Source organism: Anneissia japonica, unplaced genomic scaffold, assembly GCF_011630105.1.
Source record: "Anneissia japonica isolate Jap-2015-1 unplaced genomic scaffold, ASM1163010v1 scaffold287752_len1182401_cov188, whole genome shotgun sequence".
NCBI classification, from domain to species: domain Eukaryota; kingdom Metazoa; phylum Echinodermata; class Crinoidea; order Comatulida; family Comatulidae; genus Anneissia; species Anneissia japonica.
The window spans coordinates 635,940-649,334 of NW_022687544.1; the positions used below are offsets into that span (position 1 = coordinate 635,940).

The window sequence follows — 13,395 nt, forward strand, 5'->3', positions numbered from 1 at the left end:
CACATTTCTCATGATCTTTTATCAGGGATCTACTTAATATCCAGGACAACTTAGGCCTAATTATAGCTTACTAAGCTTTAACTATATATACTATATTATGATCAACAAATCACAACTTTTTTTTCGCATTTAGCACAATTTTCTTCACTTTTTATTGCTATTAATATTATTATCAATTATTACTATCGTCATTATCATCATCATTGTTATTATTATTATTATTATTAGTATTATTAAACAAACATGATCTTTTATCAGGGATTTTTGACAACCATAGAGATCTTATTTTTATTAATGTGTGTGTGATATTCCATAGAAAAAAAAACATAGAAAAAAAGCTTAAAAACATTGTCTTTGAGTATTTACTTTACATAGGGCTACTTCAAAAACGTGATTTCACAACCACCTCAGCTCCACCATGGCTGGAGCTGAGGTGAGAACATTTGAGGAAATAGTACCTCTCGAAATGGCCGGAAATGACACTTTTATATAGTAAAATTCATCATCATCACATTACCATTATAGTCAAAATGAAACGCCAACAAATTTCTCATGATTTTTTATCAGGGATCTACTTAATATCCAGGACAACTTAGGCCTAATTATAGCTTACTAAGCTTTAACTATGTATAATATATTATGATCAACAAATCACAACTTTTTTTTCGCATTTAGCACAATTTTCTTCATTGTTATTATTATTATTATTATTATTATTACTATTAGTATTAGTATTATTAAACAAACATTTAAAGAAACTTGCAAAAGGATAAAAACGAAATTGAACCACAGTATCGCATTTCTATCTTAAAAGACCTGGCCTGAGATTTATGGATTTAAGATTTTTTTAAATCACGCTTAGGCTTGTGTTCTATTAGGCCTATGTATAACGTTTACTGATGCATATTTACATGTTTAGAGGTATTCATTTTAAGTGATCCCAGGAAATAATTTGTATTGGCTCAAGAATAAGCTTTAAAATGTTAACACTGTGTACAAAGGGGGGGGGGGAGCCGCGGCTCCCACGGCTCCCCCTGGATACGTCCCTGGGGTGACACATTTTAATGCACGCGAACAGTGGCTGGGGCCAGGGGGTCGGCAAGGGCTCTCGGTCGGTGTCCAAATGTGGCTGAAATAATGGCCTGGACGCTTTGGCATAAAATGGCATTAAATCAATATTAAGTGAGTTTATAATGATCTCAGATACAGTAGTTATTGAAACATGGAGGTAGAATGTTTATGATTATGGATGTTAGTTACAGCAGGGAACAACTCCCTGTTTACAGTAAAATTCATTACTATTTGAAAAAGAAACAAAATTTATTCAAATTTTAGAATATGCCTAAGATTTGATTGGAATGCGTAAGACTCGCAGCGAATGCGTACGGGTTGACAGGACTGTCGCTGATTATTGGAGACATATTATTAAATGCGGCGGCTTAGTCCCTATAGGAACTCTACGGGTGCTCAAGAAGAAGCCCCTCTTTAGTTTGCAAAAGTTAAGACTCCAAAAGAAGGCTATCTCGAAAAGAAGCCCTTCTCAAGATACATGGGATTCTTTTCGAGAAAGCACAGTACAAACGCTATATGAACAAAACAAAACAAAATAAATTTAAAAAGCATGTTTGGTTTATAGAGTGAATTAATGCTGGTTAATAAACTCCATGATACAGACAGAAGCAGCCTGGTTTCCCCAGGAAAATTTTAAGTATCTGCTGCTGTTGTTGACATTTGTTTAACCAGTATACCTCCATGTTCTCAACAGTGTTATATTATTATTTAAATTAAATAGTAACTATAAAAAACAAATGCAAATGAAGTAAGGTTAATGTACAGTATGTAATTGCTGTTGCTGTTTACGTACGTGCAGCTATTATAATCCATTTCTTCATAATCAATGTTATATCAAAATACTGTATTAATATTATTGTTAATAATATTAAATCATAATTTTTAATAAATAAATAAATATAAAGAGCAAATGTAATAACTTATTACCTGTTTATTGTGTATGGATAGCATTATCAAATAAGTTGAAATAGATAATAAAAAGTATTTCAGTATTAATAAGAATAATTATATGTAAATTATAGCTTCACTTTCAGTAATTCATTTCTTATAATTTAGATAATTTGCACCTACATTTGTATACTGTTAATATTTTCCATAGTATTTTTATGCTAAACTTTTGTTGATAACTAGAAAGAATGGGTAAAAAGAAATCATGTAAATCTCGTAACTTGTGCACTTGATATAATAGTTTTAATTAGTGATGATTTCCTTGCATTTAAATTCTTGTTTTATTCAAGGCATGAGCGGGGTGGGGGACTGGGAGGCAATCGTCTTAGGGGGTAAATGTCCGGGGAAAAATAATGTAAATCTTGATGTTTTTCTTGTATTATTTAAATTCTTGTTTTGTTGTCCAGGAGGAAATTGTCTTAGGGGCCAAAATATTCAGGGAAAATCAGCCTAGATCCGTTACAGCATCAATATTTAAATAAATGCCCTTCTTTACATTGCAATACTGTAGTAGCCTTAAAAAAAGCCCATCCAAAGGTAGCAAAAAAAGAAGCCCATGGCTTCTATTTGAGGTTTTACAGTATGTTTCGGTAAAGTGGACTCAGTAATATGAAATTTGGCAAACTGAGTTTCGGCAATCAGGAATAGATCCGTTTAGAAAGAACGACAAGTTTTCCAATGTTTAATATTCATACGCCCACATTTTATATTGTTCTACAGGGGCGAATTCAGAGTGGGGGCATGGGCTAGGGAAGTAGAAATGTGAATCCACCCGTTCTATAAATTCTTTAAAATGGCACAAAATTATCAATCGGGTGCATTGACACCCGATCCCCAAAATGGAATTTCTGCAGAAAAATGTTAAATGTTAACACCAGCAGAGGGGGATTAAGCTCCCACCATCAAGCAGCCACGATTATTTTTTATTCTTTTGGTACAAGTATAACAGGATAGCTTAACATGACCTGTTAACATAACCCGAATTTGCCCAATTATTCTCCGTGGCACATCTAGAAGGTGCGCTACAAAACTCCCCCAGTATTCTCCATTAACATTTCAAAGCAAACTAACTACGCTCGCATACTTTTATCACCTCATATATATCTTTTGGCCTATTCGAGCCCCTATTTCAAGTTTTTTTCACACATTTTTGTGTGAAAAAAAAATTGAAACAACATATATACATTAAGCAACAACTGGTGTGGCATCAACGAGTATGAAAACAAATTGCTCGTCAACAGTACTCAATACTGACCACCTGCTGTCTGTTTAAGACGCCTTTAACAACTGGGCCAGTAAGTACAGCATTCGAATACGGTTGAAAGCAACTGATTTACATTCCTTTGCATGTGTCCACTACGTTATACACACAGTAGTTAGCTCGTTAGCTACGATACAGTAACAAAACTGATCTCCTCAAAGTTGTAGTGGTGTGGTCTAGATTACCAACATTTTTAATTCACTTGCTAAAATAGACTATAAACTGCACCAATGAATTACCTTTAGATACTTCAAAAACTAAAATAATGAAACATGAATACATATATGAAGATTACTATTTTTGCTTTATTGTATTGTAAACGTATCTTACCCAAACTTCAATACAAGGACTGCATAATACAATACAAAATAAAGAAAAGCACGAGTGAAGACCAACAATACAGATACTGTTATTGAGATAACAAAGTTAAAGTTAGTAAGTGTTACATTGTGAGATTTTAAATAAACATTTGCAACATAATATTAAACATCAATTTGTGCTATCTATTGTATACAGTAATCACAATATTCCATAATGAAATGAGCATATTGGTATCAAGTGAAGAGTTCATGGAAAAAAATAGCAACAACCGTACTATATATACTGTATAGAGAAGATGGGCTAGATTACTTTAGTTCAATACCTGCTATCTTAAGTTTTACTAATAATGTGTTTCATTTTTTGGCTATTAATGTAGAAAAAAATCTCTTGTCAAAAATTGGACAAGGTTGCACATACCTGCTTTTCCTGCTCAGTTTACAGAAGTCAATATTTTTTTAAATTTTTTAAAATAGATTTTGCTATTTTTATAGATTTTTTAGTTTTTTTGTATGTATTGATTTGATATCTTGTATCATGTCTTTAAGGACTTTACTAGTTAAGGCCAGCATCTAGGTAGTCATCAGTAGTTCCGTTATTCTTACATAGGCATCTGATCAGTATTTATTCAAAATACAGAACCAGTGTCAATTTTCTATTTTTCTTTTTTTTTTGTTGTGTCCCATTTTCTTTCATATTTATATAACTTATTTATTTATAGCTTCTTTGTTTTGTTACTTGGCAGTTTTTGTCATATTTTACCATTTTTTTTTTTCATGAATTGCTTTTACCATTTTTTTTTTTAAATGTCTGATTTTTTTTCTTCAATTTATAACAAAGGAGAGTCGTATAGTAAGCAACACTCGGGTATATTTTTTTCTTTGTTAGCCAACTGGTGAAGTTACTGCGCAGTGGCGGCCACAGCAGGTTTATTACCAGATTCCTTAGCTTGGTGAGCCTTCAACACAATCACAGCCTCGTCAACCTAAAAAAAACCCAAAAACATTTTAGTCATTCAAAGAACATACATACCTTAGTCGCCTTGTATTCTCTAAGTTTAAAACCAAACACCAGTTAAGAAATCACTACAATACTACCACAACCTTATAGAACATGGTAAAAATAGCTCTACTCATTTTGGACAAACAAAACTAAATCACACATTTACCTTTGCGCTCAACGAGTCACGGGATTCCAACATGTGAAGCAACTCAGCGTTGTCAATCTCCAACAACATTCCAGTGATTTTACCAGCTAGGTCACCATGGCTAGGTTGAATGATATGGTATAAACGCTCACCCAACATCTGCTTCTGCTCCTGGGGGGTAGCCTGTGCCAGGCTGGATGGGGTCAATGGGTCCTGTCCGGGAACTTGGACAGCTTGTTGTGGTGTAACATCCTGATAAGCAAATACAAAATAGCATACTACCATTATATATTATAATTATTATTCACTGCCTGATGACAAAGGAATATCATTACATTATTTTTTCCATCACTAACCATAACATTTATAAGGCAAACTGAAACTTCAAACCTTAAAATATAACACTAAATTTCTGTAGTTTCTCTGAGTTTGCTAGTACAGTGCTTCTATCATTTACAATTCAGGGTAAACTCTTTATAGTTTGTACAACTTACCACAGGAATTCCAGCAGACTGACCAGCAACAGTCTGATTGCGCACAGCATTAGCATACTTCACTTGGCGTTGTTGAGCTGGTACAGTTGGAATTCCTTGAGCGGCAGGAACACGGATAGCAGACTGAGGGATCACCCCTATTGGAAGAGAAAATTCACGATTAGTACAGGGCTGTATTGACATTTGTGACCGGATCTGGCAAAACCCTTCATTTTTTGCAATTCATAATTTCCCACAAATTTCTAGAATCAGAATTTTGAACATTTTCATGTTTTTGCATTTTCTAAAAGATGATATACTGAAGAAAATATTAATCACTAAATCAAACTGAAAAGTATATTAACATTATAAAAAAAAGAAACAAAACAAAACAAATATTGATAAACTATTAATTTTAGAATCTTTGGAAGCTGTTTTCTCGAAACCTACATGGCTGATATCCCTTGAATTAAATATTCATAACTTCGCTAATATTCAACCTATTTCCATCAAATAAACACAGTTTTAAAGAAAAATGCATACAGAATCCAAAAACTAATTTAAATTATTCCTACAAACGAGCCAGTCACATTTTATAGTAACTAATTTTAATCTCCTTGAAGTAGTAATTTTATATGTCAGGCTTGTTTTACTTATGTTTTGCAACCCTTTGGTAGCAATCAATAAAATATGGATGCTGTTACTGGCTACCTACCTGTCACACGCTGCTGGTGCTGCTGGGGAATAGGGACTCTTGCAGGATTGGCAGTGCGGATAGCTGGGTTGCCTCCTCTCGGGGCAAACGGACGCGTATTTGGCATGGGCTGGAAGCCTGCACTTTGTTGACCAGCTAAAGGAAAAAAAATATGAGATACATTCCCAGTTCTGACTTTTCAACTCCCAACTCTCAACCATTTCATTATACAAAATTTGCTATGAATTACCTAAAATATATAATTTTACAACTAGATGGATGTGTATATCAGGGCTCGATTTAGTACTAGCCCGGCGTACAATGTCTAGTAAAAACCGGTCCGGGCTAGCCTATTTACTCCTCATTTTGCCCGGTTGTCTAGTGGTGAATTAGCAAGAAAAACATTTAAAAAAAAACAAAAAAAAAACCCCCGGAACTTCCGAGACAATCCCTGCACAAGAGGTACTGCAGCCCAGAGAGTACACTGTAGCTAGCTTTCAGCTCTCCACATGCGCGAGTGTTGAATTATTAAGATGATCCCCAAGTCATTCACCAACAACTGCAGGATGGCATGTTTATCTATCGCTCTCTCAACAGAAGATCGTTTGATTTGATCGTTCAATCTGGTTAATTTAGGTACATTTAATTTAATGTACTACCTTGTATTCATATTATTTTCTCATAATGATATTTATAAAATGTTCAACTTTGAATAATTAAGTAATTCAATGCTATAGGAGGCTAGCCTAGGCCCTGGGTCTTGTGTAGGCTTAGGCCAAGGTAGCCTAGCCTAGCTTAAGTGGCTTAAGCAAGATTTATTGCCATATGGGTTGAGTGACTTGAGACCTAAAGATTTAACAGATGCATTGGTTTGATTGATTTCTGGGCCCTTTGTTAAATATTAGAATGCCGACGTTATAACCAGGGAGATATAAAACATGCTCATCTGTGCCTGTTAGTGTTATAACCAGAGTCGATTTTGCAGCATGGGTGATTTTTTTTATTTATTTATTTAACACTAATTTGAGAGGGTAGCTCAAACAGCAATGCTGTAATACAGAAATTATGAAATTGCAAATCAAACTTCAAATTTAATTGTCGCTAATAAATATTTTGGAAAAAAAAATTTTTTCCTGTCAGTGGGCTAGTAAAATATTCTGTGGGCTAGTAAAATCTCTTGTGAACTAGCCCAGTTGGCTAGTTACCAAAAAAAGTTAGGGCAAGCCCTGTATATGGTTGCAAGATTATTATAGAGGATGCCAGAGTCAATTTTTTCCATTTACTTTTTGTTATTGGCAACAGCAATACAAATGTTTTTATTACAATCCCTGTTTTATTAAAATTACAGTACAGTAGAACCCCTCATTTACATACGGGATGGGCCCAGAAGTGTTCATAAAAATCATTTGTACGTAAAATCGGGGTTGTGTGAAATTCCTATGTATTTACACTGGGCAAGGCTAGGCCTGGACTTAAATTTTGTTGGATTGGGGCCGCAAAGAGTACCGAGAAAAAACTGAGGAATGGACAATACAGACAAATCCAAAATGACATTTTTAAACAATTTTTCGACTTGGGATAAAATTTGACTTGCATAATGCTAATTAATGGAAAACAAAACAATTTTCCATGTAAAATAAGATCAACTTGGAAATTAATAATGTTGGACAAAGTCGATTTCAAACATATTTTTTACGTAACAGTGATAAATTACCTGGAAATGGCCCTACTTAAGCAGCAAAGGGCTGAAAAAAAATATATTATTAAAATTAAGCAAATTAGAAATATGAAACATGATGACAAACCTGGTCTTGGTTGGTTAGCACCAGTCCACCTTGGGTTTCTGATTTGTGTCATCTGCCCTGCTGGGTATAATCGTGCTTGTGGGGGCTGAACGGCTTGAGTAAAGTACCCAAACCCTGGGTTAAACACCTGATTTATCTGTTGTGCATTCCCCTATTATAAAAGAAATCGGTTCATGTTGAAAATTGCATGTTTTATTTGTACAAAATGGGTTTGATCCACAAAAAGATAATTGCCAATCTAATTTTTTAGTACCATGCCATAAATTATATGTAATATATCAACTTCTATGGATTGCTGGGGTACCTGCATGTACACGGTTGTGGTGAAGACACCCCCATCTCAACATCAGAGTGCACATTTTCCTTCCCTTTTGTGTTCGTGGTTTGTTTAATGCCATTTCAGGCTGCCGTGTCACTTCAGAATGCGAACAGCCCGTTTTTTTTCTTTTCTATTTATGAATATGATTTGCGGTCTGAATACTGCCAGCGTCTTGAGGATATTCTATTGTGGAAGGCACTGTACAAATATCCTAACATTAGCATTACAGTACCATTATCACAGAACACCAGTAGGCTATTGTGTAGAGTGTGGCAATATACTGTTTATAAACATTATTATGCTGCTTTTTTTTAGTAAATCTTCGCCTTGTGATGTTTGTACATAAATATTTAACTACAGTAACATCTCCCAATTACGAACTGTCGATTTTATGAACCCAATTTGTGACAATGTCATTACGAAAGATCACTTTTAACTACAAAAACACTTTAAATTGTATTTAATTCTTAAAAATCTCAACTAAGGAAAATATTTAAACCAATGAAGTGACAAAACTAAGTTTAAAGCAAGACATATCAATCGTTTTCAGCCGAGATATATTACATTTCAGCTGTGCATACATGTTCACACATACTGTACAGTAAATCTCAGTTTTTGTTCATTGGGGGTGCTATTCGCATGATTCGCAATTTTTTAAAAAAGAAAATAATAACACTCGTTTTGGCCATTATTTAGTCATGTTTTCATTCGAAAATCACTTCAAATGAATACTTTACAGTGAGCACAGGTAATTTTGGCTCCTGTAAAGTATTATTTTATTGCAGAAAACAGTAAATCCAAGTCATTTTACGTGACAAAATTTTGCTCCCATGGCAAGGCTTAGGCCTACCTAGCCCTGTAATTTGTAGCATAGGCCTACCCCCACCACATTGATATGCTATGAAAACTCAAACTCTCTGAATTACGAATTTTCTCAATTATGTTTCCGACGGAGGGGTATGTAATTGGGAGATGTTACTGAATACCAATAATAGAGCAAAATTAAAAATTTATAAAATCTTACGGGAACTCTAATCCCTGCAATACGTTGCATGTGTTGGGCAGCCAGCTGTGCCTTACGATCTTCTTTCCGCTGTGCTAGTGCTACATACAGAGGTTTAGTAGCAATGATTCTTCCATTCATCTCAGTAACAGCCTTAGTTGCTTCTTCAGGGGAAGAAAAGCACACAAACCCAAATCCTCTTGAGATTCCCTTTTCATCACTCATAACCTGAGGTAAATAAAGCATTTTAAAAATTCAATAAAATAGCAGTTATTTCACACATGAAGTAAACATGCCTATATATAATGAAACTATGAAGTAATTTCAAACTCAGTGTTAAATAATCATGCACAAATGATGTTAAACCTGGCAACTTTTACAATGATCCACATAATATGCTCCCAAAATACCTTTAAAATAAAAAAGGATACATTACCTAATCTAGGCTTTTGTGGATTTTATCTAGCGCAGATTCAGAAGACATAAAAAACCGATATAATGCTGCTAACATCATATCTGAGCTGGCCGGTAAACTGGGACCAGCTACTCTCTTTTCTCCACAACAGGGGCTGAATGGACCAGTATACCGAGGTAACCCCTATTCGCCTCGAAAGATGTACTGGGTTCTTTATAGTGCACAATGAGCTAATTGTGTACACAAGCCTACAGTTCACAGGACTGCTCACATAACCCTTAGCATTGCATGCTTCTACTTTTACCAGTTAAGTGATTCAGTAGTTTATTGTATATAATCTGGTATTTCTTTTTTCAAATGTACCAACTTGCAGCATTTACAACAATATCTTTTAAGTGAATATTACCATCACTGACAATTATTATAATACCTTTGCACTTGTAATAGTACCAAACTTTTCAAATTCTTTCTGCAACCGCTTGTCATCAATTTCATCATCAAGGTTCTTTAGGTATAGGTTAACACCCTGGAAGCGATTGATTCTCTCTGCTTTCAGTCGTTCATATTTCTGTTTAAGCTCAGCTTGACGTTCTGCTTTCTTCTGTGCACGCCCAACATACAAAGTACGACCGTCCACATCAACATTGTTCAGCTGCTGAGTGGCCTGTAAGACAGAAGTTTTTATTCAATTATTGTTATTAAAAACCAATGAAAATCTATTGTTTACCTTTCAAAAATCCACCGATATACTGTCTATGCTGAGCAAAGACAAAAAGAGAAAGAAAGTAAACTTTCTCAGTGATATTTGTGTATATTAGCTTTCAATTGAAAATTAAGGCTGTAATTAATTTTTAAATGTTGACCAAGTACATTATTCTTTTATTACGAGATATTAAACTTTGTATACTGCTCTTTGATAAAAATTATCATTCAAATATGACCATAATGTAACTAATATTGCTAACTAATAAGCATGAGCTAAATATTTTGAAGATAATAGTGCGTTATCACCTTAAATGCTTTTCTTATGAGCCCATTATGATCAAGTGATGTGAGAAGCATATTGTTGATCAATGACAGTGGATCAGACAGTATGAATACAAATAAAAACTTCCATGTTGTAGGTCAATGAAAATCCAGAATGGAAATCATCACCTCCATACCACTGATCAAAAAATGCTTATTTAAGTATTCAATAAATAATTTTGTAACAAATATTACAAGAAATTATTCCTGTTTAATTTTTATTCATCTATATTTCTGAATCCTATTTTTTCTTAAATTATTATTATTCAGAGGCTAATAGCAAGTCTTTTATTAGGTTGACTGCATTCTACTACTTTAAATGTTTAATAAGCTCCTCTTTCTCAAAAAAAGTACTGCACTTTTATTTTACTTACAATAGAAGGATGTTGCATAATATAAAATTTTAAGTCACCTGTGATGCTGCTTCGTGGTCCTCAAAGCTCACAAAACCAAAGCCACGGCTTTTAGAACCATCATCTCGCATTACTTTGGCACTAACAATCTTGCCATATTTGGAGAACATATCCATCAGCTGGTCATCTGATACATCTTCACTCAAGTTTTTTATAAAAACATTTGTGTAGCTCTTCATTTTATCTCCCATGTCAGCATCCCGGGCTTTGCGAGGAATCCAATGACCTACATACCTGAGAGATAGTGTTGACTGGTATTAAAATCGTGTTTCTAAAACTGTACAATACACACGACACGTCTTTTCCCCTCTTATATTGGAATGCATATTATCTCATTCAACTATGGTAAATTTTGTTTAGTTATGTTCTCTTTTCGGCTTTAGAATTTTCATTTACAGATAATACAATTATCACTTACACTTTTTTTCCATTGAGCAACATGCCATTCACTTTACTGATGGCTTTAGAGGCAGCATCTTCGGTCTCAAAATGAACGAAGCCGTAGCCTTTAGATTCGTTGTTTTCATCGCATTGTATCTAAATATTGGAATAACAGAAAGAGGCAGTATATGAATGAAACTAATTCAGGTTACTCAGGAATGTAGTTATGTTGGGCAGTCACTCAACTTTTAAGTTTTCCACAGTGTCTAATGCCAATTTCATAGCCGTCCACCCACCGCTATTAACCCACTTTCCCATCCCTTAAATCCACTCTTATTATTTAGAGATTACCAATGTTATCACCCACCCATCTTTAAAATATCTACCACCCACCCTTAGTTTTCTACAGCTACAACCCTGGTTATATATATTGTTTTAGCAACTGTTTATTTTACAGCACTAGTATAAAGTTTTTCAGAAGAAGTAGCTATAACAAGACGTCATAACTGACAAGTGCTTGGCTTTTGCCAGCAAGGAGCCACTGTGAAATTAAACTTGTCTGAAATGGTTGGGTTGGAGGTAGTAGACATGGTACAGTATCAGGGGCTTAGCCAGAAAAAGTGAAATAGGCCGTCCAAAATGGAAGCCAGCGGGCAGGAACTCCCCCTCCCAAACATAAGAAAAAAGATAGAAAATTATGATCGTTAGAGGGCATTTAAATGTTTAAATGTTGGAATTTTGTCTTCAAATTAATAGTTTTGAATTAGCCATCACAAAGATATTTCAGTTATAGACATAGATTGTCATAGATATTTCAATTCTAGGCTATTCAATGCATCTTCATCTCGCCTTAGTTCAGTGTAAATTTTATTTTAGATCCTCCGAATCGAGAGATAGGCCTAGACCAACTGTAGTTTGTTGACTATTAAAATTTAACCTGTGAGGTTAACAATAAATCTTTATGGTATTTCATAAATTACAAAAACCGAATCTCAAATATTGTAATAATGTAACATTTGATAGATAGATCTGAAAAATATAAAGAATTTGCTAAAGGTAGACCGGGCCCAATTAGGCTAGTCCGAGCTAATTAATAATTAATAATAATATAATAATTATAATAAAAATAATGTTGGCCGTCCAAAAGACGACTCGCTGGCTAAGTCTATGTACAGTCCGCTGTGTTTAGAAGCAGGCAGACTAGGCATATCATGACTTGAGTTGTTGAAAGTGACAAATTAAGATGTGTGTGGTGATAGTGAGAATTGAATAACTACAGTCTACACCATACTAATCTATTATTTTTTACAGATTTTATTTGTTCTTTGAAAAGAACTGACAACCTTGACTGTTTATTGCTTAAAGTACTGAATAGCAGATTATTCGTAATTGGTGGTTGTTTACAGGAAACACTTTAATATATCAGTATCCTATAAAGCTTATAAAATGTGGAGAATATGAAGATATTAAAATGTTTAATATTTTGGTCACTGATGTTGGTCTTTGCATGGCAATCGCCATATCTCATCATATAAATTTGTACATGTAATATTATATTTAATTTAATTCTTTTAAAGTTAACTCTTCAAATTTCTTTTCATTACCATTACAAGAATCCTTGCTGAAATACCATAGTGGTTATGTTATTGAGCTGCTTCAATATTGGCATGTACAGCTTTATACTACTAAGGCCAAGTAAAAAAAAAAACATGTTTCACGTCCGGCTTTTTTTTTAAATTGAGGAAGAGGCCTTTTTTATTTTTTATTTTTTATTTTTCAAAATGGCCGCCATTCTACAGACTTGTTGACATTTCCCGTCTAGTTTTGTACAACATATAAAAAGACATCACAGAAGATTAGAAGCTGTATACTGTTTATTTGGCAAGAGTGTTATTGGGTATTATAAGCTTTTTTCTATTCACAGTGGCATTTAGGAATCATTGTTACTGTATACAATGTTCCCGATGTTACGTCTCAGACGTCTTCACATGATACTATTCCATACAATCTGTCATAGAGGGCCAGTATAACGGGAAATTCCAGAATTCATCGGAAATCATCGGCCGTATTCGATTGGGACTTTCGTGCTCTGCTCAACGGAAACTGCTCAACGAAGTTAAC

The 13,395-nt window shown here is 34.2% G+C and overlaps 1 protein-coding gene across 2 annotated transcripts in view; it reads right to left on the bottom strand.

Annotated features, from left to right (window-relative positions):
- Positions 1-3,565: 3,565 nt before the first annotated feature.
- LOC117119764 (polyadenylate-binding protein 4-like) overlaps positions 3,566-13,395 on the bottom strand; it is a 13,202-nt gene continuing 3,372 nt past the window's right edge. For both annotated transcript variants that reach the window (XM_033264659.1, XM_033264650.1), the window contains exons 3-11: positions 11,312-11,430; positions 10,893-11,127; positions 9,885-10,118; positions 9,061-9,267; positions 7,718-7,868; positions 5,934-6,068; positions 5,240-5,376; positions 4,767-4,997; positions 3,566-4,583 (exon numbers count right to left, since the gene is read on the bottom strand). In XM_033264659.1, coding sequence (XP_033120550.1) covers positions 4,500-4,583; positions 4,767-4,997; positions 5,240-5,376; positions 5,934-6,068; positions 7,718-7,868; positions 9,061-9,267; positions 9,885-10,118; positions 10,893-11,127; positions 11,312-11,430 — 1,533 coding nt within the window. In that variant the 3' untranslated portion in view covers positions 3,566-4,499. The remainder of the gene's footprint in view (positions 4,584-4,766; positions 4,998-5,239; positions 5,377-5,933; positions 6,069-7,717; positions 7,869-9,060; positions 9,268-9,884; positions 10,119-10,892; positions 11,128-11,311; positions 11,431-13,395) is intronic.